Genomic DNA, 13,214 nt, shown 5'->3' on the forward strand with positions numbered 1-13,214 from the left:
ATCTCCATTATCTCTTTTGCCAACCGCTTTTAAAAAGAGTACTTTCACTATCTCACTTCCCAGATGTTTGGTTGCATCTTGCATCAAATTCACAGACTATATAACATGATTACTAAACAACCTGGAATGAAGTAAACACTTCTGTTGTATATAGGTATATGAATTTATTAAAATTCTTAAAATTTATCCACGAGGAAGTGGAAAATGTACAAAACGTTTTCGGTCAAACTGACCATCATCAGTGTAAACCTGGAAATAAGTAAACCACTTAAATTAAAAAGCAAAATGGTGAAATTTTGACAGTTAAAAACATAGAAAATGTGGTTACTTACGTCCAGTGTACAAGTAATTGTAACTAGCCACTTCGATAGGTATAAAAACATCTAAATTACATTATTGTTACATTATATATTAAAAATTAGTCTACATTAAGTCGATGTCTTAAGATTTTAAAGTTTATAATGTAACAATAATGTAATTTAGAGGTTTTTACACCTATCGAAGTGGCTAGTTACAATTACTTGTACACGGGACATAAGAGGATCGGTACGTATTTTCGGCTGCAATGCTATTCAAATGGGGATTCATTTTTTTCAAATCCTGAGAAAACTAATAAGTATTTTTGAAAAATTTAAACGCAGAATGAAAGATTACGTTATTAGCGAGGGCCGAAAGTCCCTGAGAACTTCTATAATGTTTATTTTAATAAGTTACAGGGGTGAAAAAACTAAGAGAAAATTTAGTGTGATTTTTAATTTCAAATATCTCATTCATAATAAACTTTTTATTTATTCTAAGGGACTTTCGGCCCTCGGTAATAATTTAGTCTTTCATTCTGCGTTTAAATTTTTCAAAAATATTTATTGGTTTTTTCAGGATTTGAAAAAAATGAACACAATGCCGTGGTAATATTTTCCAAATCTGTCTTTGTCTTACAACGCACTCAACCGAATATAATATTGTCAGCATATATTGTCAGTCAGACACTGACAATCAGTGACAATTTTAAATATTTGACATTGCATCGGGAATATTTTGAGAAATTGATTAAATATTATTGATATAATATAGTGTATTTGATAAATAATTGATTTAAGACGTGAACTTAATAAAAAGTTATTTATTGTGTATTATTTGTGGAAGATCCAAGCAGAGAATACATCAGATATATCCTGTGATCCAAGTATTTTGTTGTTAGAGATGTTCAAAATTGTAAGCGTTCCAAAATAGCAACATATTATTAAAAAATCACTTTAACACTTTTCCTCTTTTCTCGATTGATCATTAGTTTTTGTTGTACAAATAAATTATTACAATCACTGAAAACATAGTTAGTGAAAAAATTATCACATTTATTAACTGAATTAATAATTTGCAATTATAAAAATAACAGTTATCCAAGAACATTCAAAAGCCATCTCTTTAAATTAATTATGACATTTTCAAGTAGAATGACATTCTAGTAATGTTTACATATTCACACCAGTGTGAATTTTACTACACGTAATTTGCCGTGTAAAGACAGAAAAAGTAGGGATACACGTAAAATATTTGCGAATTATGTACCCATAGCCTTAAGTAACCACATTTTCTATTTTTTCAATTGTCAAAATTTCACCCTCTTGCTTTTTAATTTAAGTCATCATCATCATCATCATTTGGCTCTACAACTCTGTGAGTCTTGGCCGCGTTTACTATTTCCCTCCATTGTTGTCGGTCCTGAGCAGCTATTTCCCATTGCTGTACTCCCAATTTGCGTAGATCGCTGGCTACTGCGTCCTTCCATCTCTTTCTTTTTTAATTTAAGTGGTTTACTTATTTCCAGTTTTACACTGATGATGATCAGTTTGACCGAAAACGTTTTGTACATTTTCCACTTCCTCGTGAATAAATTTTAAGAATTTTAATAAATTCATATGCCTACATACAACAGAAGTGCTTACTTCATTCCACATTGTTTTATCGAAGGTATACAGCCAACTACAGGGTTTACCCTTTTTAAAGTTTTATGATTACTAAACTGTCTTGCTGCATCTGTTGACTTTTTTTTTTGTTTGTTTTGATAATTTATGTGGAATAAACTTTTTGAACTTTTATATGAAGTATACATTTCATCAAATTAAACCTTACAAATGCAATATTAGAACTAAACAATACCAATGCAATTTTAGAACGCGCCTCAGATCAGGGTTGATCAGGGATCAGAACCAGCAGCATTTTTGAGGCTCTTTAACGGAAATATGATTATAAATAAAGGCAAACGAGATGGAACTGAAAAATCAGATAAGCCTAGTTTGTATATCCTGAGAGGGGAAAAAGTTAACGAAATTTACCTCATGGAAGTTCCTTTAGCGATGAGTTCCTTGAGAAGTAGATCTTCGTTTGTTATCATTGATGTCGAAGGAGAACAGGTTAGTATTTGAAGTTTAATTCTAGATTTATTTTAATTAAAATATTTTCTCCTGTTGTTTTCACCCAATTTTGAAAAAATGTGAAAACGTTGAATTGTCCACGTTCGTCTGTCCATCTGTCCGTCTGTCTAATTATACCATTATCACCATCATACCTGTCATGAAAGCTTATAATCCAAGGTAGGTACTAAAGGTGAGAAATTTGACCGGAAGTACTGTTTTAAAGTCACCGGAATAGTACAAGTGATATATTATTCGACACGCCTTCGCAAGACGAGAGCAAATATGTATATACAGTGGAACCCCGATAAGTCGGCCCCCGATAACCCGGACCGATTTTCATCAGATAAACATATTCTCCGGATAACCCGGATCGGTCGCGGTCCCGATTAATCCGAGTTATCGAGGTTCCACTGTACTTTCGGTTTCATGACTGTCTGTCCGTCCGTCCGCGAATATAACTCCTCCATTATTAATACAGATAGAATGACAAATGAGGTGTCGAATGGAAGCTTATACACCCAAGAATGCTATTAAAGATGAGAAATTTGACATCAGACTTCCGGTTTTAGAGTTGCAACCGGAAGTACTGTTTTAAGGTCATCGAAATAGTATACCTAAGCGATATATCATTCGACGTGCCTTAGCAAGATGAGAACAAAAATGTATCCTTTTGGTTTTTATCAATTCCGGTTAAAAAGTTCTAACCGGAAGTGCCGTAATTATAGTCGCGGAAATTGTACATGTGACGCATCAATTGAAGCGTATTAAAAAGTCGAGTTTAAATTTTTAGTTCCGGTTTTGAAGTCATTTCTGTTTAAACAATTGTGACCCAAAGTTTAGTAAACATGACTCAAAATGAGTGAAATCGTATATCAATCGACGCAAAGTTACACGAAGAATTCAAATATCGACTTCCAGTTCTACTTTCGATTACTTTGGGTGAAAACCTAGGAGTAACGAAGTCCAATTACTTGTCTTTTTTTACTAGTCAACTTTCTACAAGAATTCAAATCTAACAATGTCAACTCATAGATACAATTTCTCTTTATCAATTTCTTACCTATCTAATACTTTAATTATTTATTAACCCCATATTGCATGAACTTTAAATATGGACGTTAAAAATCATTTCTTGTTTTGACATAGCTTCAGTGATATATTTAAAAATTCCTGTAGACATATTTTTGAGTTGCCCCCCATTTTGAAAAAATATGGAATGTGTACCTACTGTAAGCAACATTATGCAGTAAAACTACATACAATATGTAGGTATATTAAAAATCCAACATTGTGAAAATTTAATTCTGTATGAAAATTCTTAAAACAATTAGAAGTTGTAGTGAAACAATGAAATATTTTATATTTTTGGCATTGAACTTTGGGAGTTCCTTTACAATTAGGATATTTACATCTTCCTTTTTTATTAAACGCTTTTCTTTACTTCAATAGTTTGCATCAAATCTTTAGACGTTAATTTGACTGACTTTTCTTCAATGCAAATGAATGAAAATTTGCAGACATATGCATTCGCGGAAACAATACACGAATAGTCAATAAAAGAAATTACGTTTATTAATTGTTTAAATAAAAAAAAAACGATTTTAATGGAAAATGCTTAAATTTTCTTGTTTTTTACAATGTAGAAACTTGAAACTTTTACGGATTGTCGTTAATGATATGAACTGTACATAATTTCACTTTTTACGTTAATTGTTTACGTTATGCTTCATACATAAACAATAAAGTTTCAAATTTTGAACGCTCAACTATTTGTTTATATATAAATCGGCGTTTATTCGTGTCAAATTTCAATACGATACGAAACAAAACTTCAACCAAAACTCGAATTCAAAAAATTCGTGTTTTTATCGTAGTCTTAGAAAAACCACCGGTAGAGACGTTTTGTGCTACAATTAACATTAGAATTCGTTTTGTCGTATTAATTAATTAAACGCTTTTCTTTAGTTCAATCGTTTGGGTCAAATCTTTGGACGTTAATTTGACTGCCTTTTCTTCAATGCAAATGACTAAAAATTTGCAGACATATGGGGGAACAATACACGAATAGTCAATAAAAACTTTTTTTGTTTATCAATTGTTTCAAGAAAAAAACGATTTTAACGGAAAATGTTTAAATTCTCTTGTTTTTACAATGAAGAAACTTCAAACTTTTACAGATTGTAGCTAATTATATGAACTATACATAATTTCACGTTAATTGTTTACGTTATGCTTCATAAATAAACAATAAAGTTTTAAATTTTTTGCCAATTCCGACTACTTTTCATGTCTGTACATCATATGTTTTATACATATTTTAATAAACATGACGATATATTTTAATGTTTGAAAAGTGTAAGACTAAAAAGTAAAAAATAAAACAATATGAAAAAATATTTTTAAGAAACGCTTTTCTTTAGTTACGAGTGACTAAAATTAAACATATTATAAAAAAATCAACTAAAAATCAAAAAATAAAAAAAATTTAAAAAATCTAACACATTCGTTAAAGAAAAGCGTGGTGCGAAAACCGTTTATTCGATGAAGACGCGCCACGCTTTTCTTTGACGAATGTGTTAGATTTTTTTAATTTTTTAAATTTTTTGCTTTTTAGTTGATTTTTTATAATATGTTTAATTTTAGTCACTCGTAACTAAAGAAAAGCGTTTCTTAAAAATATTTTTTTCATATTTTTTTATGTTAAAAATATATGGGTCAATGACCCAATTGATATTTAATAACTTCTTCGTGATGTTGCATGATATTTCCTTTTTTTTTCTCGTATGCCGTGGATTGGACCTGGATGGACGCCCTCTTTTAGAACAATATACCTTATGTTTAAAACAAGTAGTTTGTGAAATTTGTGCTTTGAATTCTAATGTAGGTAACTGTTCTTTTTTTGTTATTTTTAAAGAATTGCAATCTCTTCTATATAAATACCATGCTTGAAGGAACACCATAAATAATAGTTTTCTGTTCCTTAAATGAACCTCATCCTTGTTTTTCATTTCTTTCCAGTCTGATATCAGTTCAGATCCATCGTATGTATTTTACTTATAGTCCCTGACATGTTTTTTAGTTTAACATTCAAATGACTCTTTTTTTTTATTTACCACTTATTTTATTCCACTTTTCTTCATATTGGTGATGGTGGCTACTGTTATCGATGATAGTTTGCTATAGAGCGTTTCAGGTTAACAATAGAACATTGCGGAGATAGCCCAATGTATTTCTTATGAACGATAAAAGCGCGCCGATGCCGCGCCGTACTGACCAGAATGAATCGTATATCGGCATCGGCAGTCGAGTACCCACCTGTGCGCGAGAGGTTTGGCAACACTGATCTCCGTAAGCGTAACCATTGTTTATATAGGGATAGTTGGTCAGCCCAATAGGAAAATTTGTTTGATTCAAATTGAGAGTCAAATTTCTGTCAGGGTCGCAACGTCAAAATGCATATACACCAAGTTGGATGCGATCCTATTCATAACACCCCAACTCGCATACATATAAAAATAAATACAAGAAAAATAAATACATATATATGGAAGAATATATTTAGAAATTGAATTAATGATGTCTTGCTATTATATATATAATGTATAGTAGCATGACATCATTAATTCAATTTCTAAATATATTCTTCCACATATATTTATTTTTCTTAATATGTATGCGAGTTGGGGTGTTATGAACAGGATCGTATCCAACTTGGTGTCTATGCATTTTGACGTTGCGACCCTGACAGAAATTGTGGGAACATCTGGTGACTGTCTCAATTTTAATCAAACAAATTTTCCTATTGGACTGACCAACTATCTCCCTATATAAACAATGGCGTAACGTTCTATTCTTAACGTGAAACAAAGTATAGGACTGAAAACGTTTTGAAAATTTTAATCCTTTTGGATATTTTCATTTCAATTCATCATTTAATTATGTTATTCTTTACTAGGTAATAATTTGGAATGGTATTAAATCAACCGATCAAAAAAGACTCGTAGCCAAGAGAGCTGTGGAAAATTTAATGAAAAATAAACCTTCCGAACTAAACTTGGACCAATTCGATGAGGATTTAGACATAATTGAACTAACAGAAGGTTCTGAATCAGAAGATTTCTTCAGCATAATCGGCACTGAAGATAGAAATAGCTACTACTCGCTACAAAACAACGAAGAATCCTTTGATCATACCATGAGGCTTTTCAGGATGAGCAGCATTACCGGCGATTTCGTTGCCAGTGAAGTATTGTGTCCACATAGAAGTGAACATTCTAGTCCTTACCCATTTGTGCAATCCGAATTATATTCCTCTAGTCAACCAGGTAATATATTTAAACATTTTTTTGTTGATTTTAAAAAATAATTAATTTTTAAACAATTTCTCATTATACAGTTGAGTCTATGGTTGTTTACCCCTGCGTCATTAATACCTGACGAGATAAAATATATACTTTTTATCTAGCATCATTGTCTTCCACGCATGAAAATAAAAACAAACCAGCTACTGCCTGTTATTAAGTAAATACACATGTTATTTTTATGAACGTTCTAGACTCAGTACATCGGAAAGAAATAGATACAAAAAGAGGATTGGGGACGCTTTCAGATTTTAAGTACAATTTGTGACGTTTTTGATTTGTTTACTTGTTGCTGTCAGCTTGTTCGATTTTTTGCTGTTTTTAACCTGTTTTTGCATTTCGAAGTAATTTATATTACACAAACAGTTGTTTTCACAACTAAATTTATATTGGAGTTTAAAATTTTATAGTAAGTGTATTGTATTTTGCCATTAATTTACATGCAAAGTTCGCTTCATTTACACAGTTAAGGAAATCCGTGATCGGAGTAAAGAATGATGACTTACGGACTGGTAATGGAATCATGGACTCAACTGTACATATATTTTTAATTGATGACAAACCTAACACAACAAATACCACATCACGCAACAAGTCAATAAGCCATGGTCTGATATACAGGGTGGTCCTTAAGTAATAATTATACAAAAAAAAAGAATGTGTGTGTACTTTGTACGCACGTAAGAAGTTATACTTCTATTATATGATTATATGATTATAAACGAAATTAATATACTTTTTATTTATATTTTATTTAAATATTAAATTAATTTATACTTACTACTTCTCAAACATTTTTATTAAAACAGTGCCAAAAAACACATTAAAAATGCCACAAATGATTTCTGAACATTAATTGTCGGAAAATTTTTTAACTAAATACGTATTTTCTGAAAATAAAATTATATAATAAATATACTTACAATCATAAAATGTATAAAAAAAAATAAAAAAAATAAAAGTTTCTATTGGGATTCGAACCAACTTACCACGCGGCTGGTATTTGCGTTGTATTGGGATTCACCCGCATTAAAACTTCGCCACAGAGACAGCTTGTCATTATGTGCGAAGATCGTCTAACTAAACAGATTAACCTTTTGACATTTTTAACTTATGTAAATCAAATTATTTTGATTTTGAATTGAAATGATTTAGAATTGAAAAAATACAACAAAACATAGAGTAAGAAGACAATATATTAGGTGAATATTGATAGAAATTTTGATGATAATCAAATTATGTAAATAAAAGTATTACATACTACTTATGTATTTTGGTAGGTTCAAGGTAGGTATCGGAGCCCGTATAACGACTAATAAATTTCACAATCACTTGCGTCGTGCAAAGTGGCTATGTTCAAATATCATAACAAAATTTGATCAACTATTTATAAAACACTTACCAGTGAAAGATTCTTTAGCTTTGAATAAGCGAGATCTGCGGCACTCATACTAGGCACAGTTTGATGAGCTTTCACATTGGCATGCAACAATCATCTCTTCTATGTAAATAAGTCCAAAAATATAATATGAAAATTATTTAAAAAGGCAGTATAACCATTAACTAACTTTTTGTTTGTTGTTTCTCTTCCTACAAATTTTAAAACGCAACAAGCATACATTATAACCAAACCATGCACAGTCCCACAGCTGTGCCACAGCTGCCATATTGGATAATTTTTGTCATGTCATTTGAACATCCAATCAGAACAAAGTTATAATGCGCATGCGCCCGGTCGCTAGGTTTTCCCATATAAAATTTCACCGTCATTACGCCCGTAAAGAAGTATAACTTCAAAAAAAAGAATGTGTGTGTACTTTGTACGCACGTAAGAAGTTATACCTCTATTATATGATTCTAACGAAATTAATATGTACTTTAAACAGTTTATTTATATTTTATTTAAATATTAAACTAATTTTAATACTTACTACTTTCCAAACCTCAAATACTTTCCTTTTTACTTTTACCCCGTATTCTCATTCCCACGGGTTGCGCTGTTAGAATCTTTTTTATCACTAGAGGTCTGAGTCTAGAGGTAACTGAGGTCTGTCATAATATTGGAGGTTAAATAATATAATGTCCAAATAATGTTTTCAACTTATAATCGGAGAAGACAAAATACAGAAGATATACTATTGTTTTAATACAATTCAATTAAAATATCCAACAATTTTAATCAAAATCAAATAGAGAAACTAAAGTAACAGAATTTAGTGTGTAGACAGTTTCATAGATCAGTTTATATTTTAACCAACTTCCCATCTATGAACAAAAAATCTTACATAACCTTCCATAGGACAACATGAGTTTGACATTTATAGTACAGATCTTTGTTTCGGTATATAAACAGGTAACCGGTAGCTGCTGTGGTAAATAAATATGTTTTTTTTTTTATTTTGCAACAGCGTTTCCTGCTAAACTTGCCATTAGCGAAAAAACTAATTGTTTGAATTGGACCATACATGATTTTTTTTACAATTTCTTTTCAATTATCCTACATTATGATATGTTGTATTTGTTGTAGCTCTATTTTTGATCGATAACCACCACGAACTGTGGTTGTGGCAAGGGTATTGGCCCGAGAAAGATGACGACAACGATTCAGATTTAAGCGATCAGACTGGATCAGGAGCTGTCCGATGGCAAGCCGAAAGGAAAGCAGCGATGCAGACAGCGATAGACTATTGGAAACAGACTAACGGTGATAAACCGATGGTTGGACACTTAGTGTGGGCGGGATTGGAGCCATTGCAATTTAAAAATATGTTTCCGGCTTGGGAGGATAGGCCTGATGTCATGGAACTCAACAAAAAGGTACATATAAGTTTAAATTATATTTATAATGAAAAATACAAGATCTGTATGTATAGGGCAAATTTGATAACATAATTGAATGCTCTGGTACTCCCTTTACTTCTACAAATTCAGCCCTATTCTGTAACTTTTAACAAATCAAATAGAAATGACCAAGTCGAATCGTAATTACCCGAAATCGAAATGTTTGATATCTATCGCGTCATTTTCGTGTTTGGATTGGCATTCTGTAACTCACATCGTAAGCAAGTTAAATAGAAATAGACAATTTCTACTTCACGCGGTCAAGAGAGGGTGGCAACCCCGCATTGTCAAGCGAAATTAGTGTTCTGTGACCTGTTTGTTGCTGGTTCTAAATTTGAAATACGAGACCGTTGCCATATCTTCCATTTTTCATACTATCACATTATATACAGTTACATTTAAAAAAATAGTTTTGAAATAACAAAAGTAAACGAAAAATCCACGAGGAAAAGTTTCCTGTAGTTGGCTGTATAACATTTATTACAAAAAACTATGAAATCCTTTATAAAAGGTATATTTGTTAAAATCCCTATACAGGGCTACATCATAAAACAAACAGAACTAGTTTTCAATCGGTTGACCGATCATCATCAGTGTTTATTGAATTATACATGCTAACCACCTAAGTAAAAATATTAGAGTAAAAACCCTTTAAAACTAATCCGTCATAGGAACATATAAAATTGATGTGACTTTAAATATGGATGTACAAAATATCCAATGTTTCACGCTCGAGTTACCATTGAGCTAAATTTGACTTGTTCACATCATGGCTGTGTAGAAGCAAGTGACTTGCTTCTACACAGCTAAATTTAGTTAATGTTAATATGTTGCTTCTTCTTAACACACCAGAAAATGAAGTGAATTATTGTTTATTCAATGTTTTGGTCCGTAAGACTTTTCTGTTTCGTAGGTTTTCATTCTACGTCTTATCATTTGACTGATTCCTCTTTATTCTTGATGCCTAAGATGTTTAGTCTTGATTCTTAAAATATATTATGCGGGGTTCCTTCTTAGACGTCTGCTTCAGTATGTACTATTTTCGGGGCTGCAGATATATCCCTACTTGACTATATTCGTCATCCACCTGATTAGATGATCAGTTAGTCAATAAGGAATAAGCACTGTGTCCTGTTGTTGGCGATGATATCCATCAAGGAGTCTTGTTGTAACCTGATGGTAAAATCAGTACTCTGTCTCCGGTTATAATTATAATAATAAGTTGAGTTTTCTGTTGAGGTGGACTACCAAGTGATTGACAACTTTGCTTTGGATTCTGTTCCCTCTTATTCTGATTTCTTCTCCCAGTAGACTGACCTGCCGACTGAATTGGGTCTTGTCCGTTGATCTTGATCTTCCATTTATCCGTGAATTTTGCTATTTTCTCCAGCTTGTTTGCTATGATTCTTCTGTTCTTTTTCCTGTCATTTGCTGCTGTCATCTGCGTAAAGCGTAAATTTATGATGGCGAAGCCTTATTGTTGAGGAAACAATATTTAGCATCTTATATTGCTCCGAATGGCTTCACTATAGGAAGTTATGAGACCGCATCATCCTTGGAAATAGACGAAGCAACGAAGTACTAAAAAGCCCGAAACCTAGGAATTTTATGCTGTAAGATGAATCGTCATGCAACTTTTTGCATTCAATTCGAGAGAGTGTCAGGCAATTTTGTGAACTAAATTGATCTCCGACAAAAAATTTTGTGCATGAGAAAATGCATTTTCAAAGTGCATCTCGAAGAGATGGAAAATGAAAAATTTAGAACTCAGGAAATATTGAGTTCCATCTATCCATAATTCGAAAAAATGTCCCGAATAAAAGTTACTTATTTTTATGTAAGGAATCGAAATGTGCAATAAAAAATGGGGGCTCCTATTTAATATTTTAAAATTATACCCCACCCCACCTCCAGGGGGTGGAGTGGAGGGTCGTGTTTTATGTTATTCCATAGGTTCTTAAAAAATATAAAAGATGTATTTTTTGGTTTTTTATTTGGAAGTGTATTTCTCGAGATATTAGACCGTTTCTATAATTTACCTATGGTATCACGAAAAAACCGTTTTTCCGATTATAGCGCCATCTATCCACAATTCTAAAAAATGTCTCGAATAAGAGTTGCTTACTTTTACGTAAGCAATCCAAATCTGCAATAACAAATGGGGTTTCTATTTAAGATTTCTCCCTTCTACCCCAGATTTCCACCCCACTCCACCCCCACCTTCAGCGGGTGGAGTGGGGTGGTCATGTTTAGTGTCATTCGATAGATTTTTGAAAAATATTGAAACGTATTTTTCAATTTTTCGATTCAATCTTCATTTCGCGAATTATTCGATCGTCCCGCGAATTATTCGGTCGTCCCAGGCGACGAGTTCCACCCTGGGCACCAGGTACCTCGGAGACCATCGCCGTCATGAAATTCGTGTTCAGTGACCTCCTAAACACCCAAGTATAAAAATTGAACTCATTTCCGTCAATATTTTCTAAGTCCTAAATTTTTTATTTTCCATCTCTTCGAGATGCAATTTAAAGATGCTTTTTCTCATGCACAAACATTTTTGCCGGAGATCAATTTAGTTCACAAAACTGCCTGACACTCACCAATCGAATGCAAAAAGTTGCATGACGATTCATCTTACTGCACAAAACTCCTAGGTTTAATGCTTCGTTGCCTCGTCTATAATGACAATAGGTAGTCATTTTTTTGTCAAAACCTTTATTAGCAGATGTTTTTCTTCCTGAAATGCATTTTGCTTAGAGCAGGTGCTGAGGGCTCTATCATAATGATTTGATAATTTCTTTTTCGATCTTTACGTTGTGGTTTAAGTTGTAATTTAAATATCTGTTGGCGTGGGTTGATTTTCTGTAAAATTTAGTTATATATGCGGCTTCTTCTTAACACATCCAGAAAAAGAAAGTGAATTATTGTTTTCTTGTTCGACGGTGAATTTGACTGATTCCTCTTTAAAAATACTAGATTTGTTGTAAAAGGTATATTTTAAAATACCCTAAATAAGGGTCACATTAAGATAAAACGTTTTAGGATTAAGAAATCCATCATCAGTGTTTTAAAAGCCAAAAAAATAGCTTGCCTGAACCACCAAAATGGGTTGGGTAAAACCCTTTAAATGTGAACGATTATGTTACGTTACATATTTATATAATGGTTAAATGATGTTCCAGTTGGCCATTGAAATCCAATATGTGAGGTTTTATTTCTCCAAAAAAATTCCAACCACGTGGGAAGAGTCCTGTGTTGCCCTGGGTAACATCCAGGCATATCTGGAATATCATTTAACCATTATATAAATATGTAACGTAACATAACCGTTCACATTTAAAGGGTTTTTACCCAACACATTTTGGTGGCTCAGGCATGCTATTTTTTGGCGTTTAGAACACTGATGATGGATTTCTTAATTCGAAAACGTTTTGTCTTAATGTGACCCTTATTTAGGGTATTTTAAAATATACCTTTTACAACAAATCTAGTATTTTTGTGATTTATGGTATACCGACAGCTACAGGAAGTTTATTTTCTTCGTGGATTTTGATTCCTCTTTATTTTTGATGTCCTTCAGTTTATTCAATGGTTTTGG

At 32.2% G+C, this 13,214-nt stretch overlaps 1 protein-coding gene across 7 annotated transcripts in view; it reads left to right on the forward strand.

Moving 5' to 3' along the window:
* Nucleotides 1-13,214, forward strand: part of LOC126880622 (supervillin-like) — a 668,543-nt gene that overhangs the window by 639,166 nt on the left and 16,163 nt on the right. For all 7 annotated transcript variants that reach the window (XR_007696656.1, XM_050644630.1, XM_050644629.1 and 4 more), the window contains 3 exons: nt 2,172-2,411; nt 6,370-6,739; nt 9,303-9,592. Coding sequence is in view for 6 of the 7 variants with exons in the window: in XM_050644630.1 (XP_050500587.1) it covers nt 2,172-2,411; nt 6,370-6,739; nt 9,303-9,592 (900 nt within the window). In the remaining variant the exon portion in view is untranslated. The remainder of the gene's footprint in view (nt 1-2,171; nt 2,412-6,369; nt 6,740-9,302; nt 9,593-13,214) is intronic.

This window comes from Diabrotica virgifera, chromosome 2 (genome assembly GCF_917563875.1).
Source record: "Diabrotica virgifera virgifera chromosome 2, PGI_DIABVI_V3a".
In the NCBI taxonomy this organism is placed as follows: domain Eukaryota; kingdom Metazoa; phylum Arthropoda; class Insecta; order Coleoptera; family Chrysomelidae; genus Diabrotica; species Diabrotica virgifera.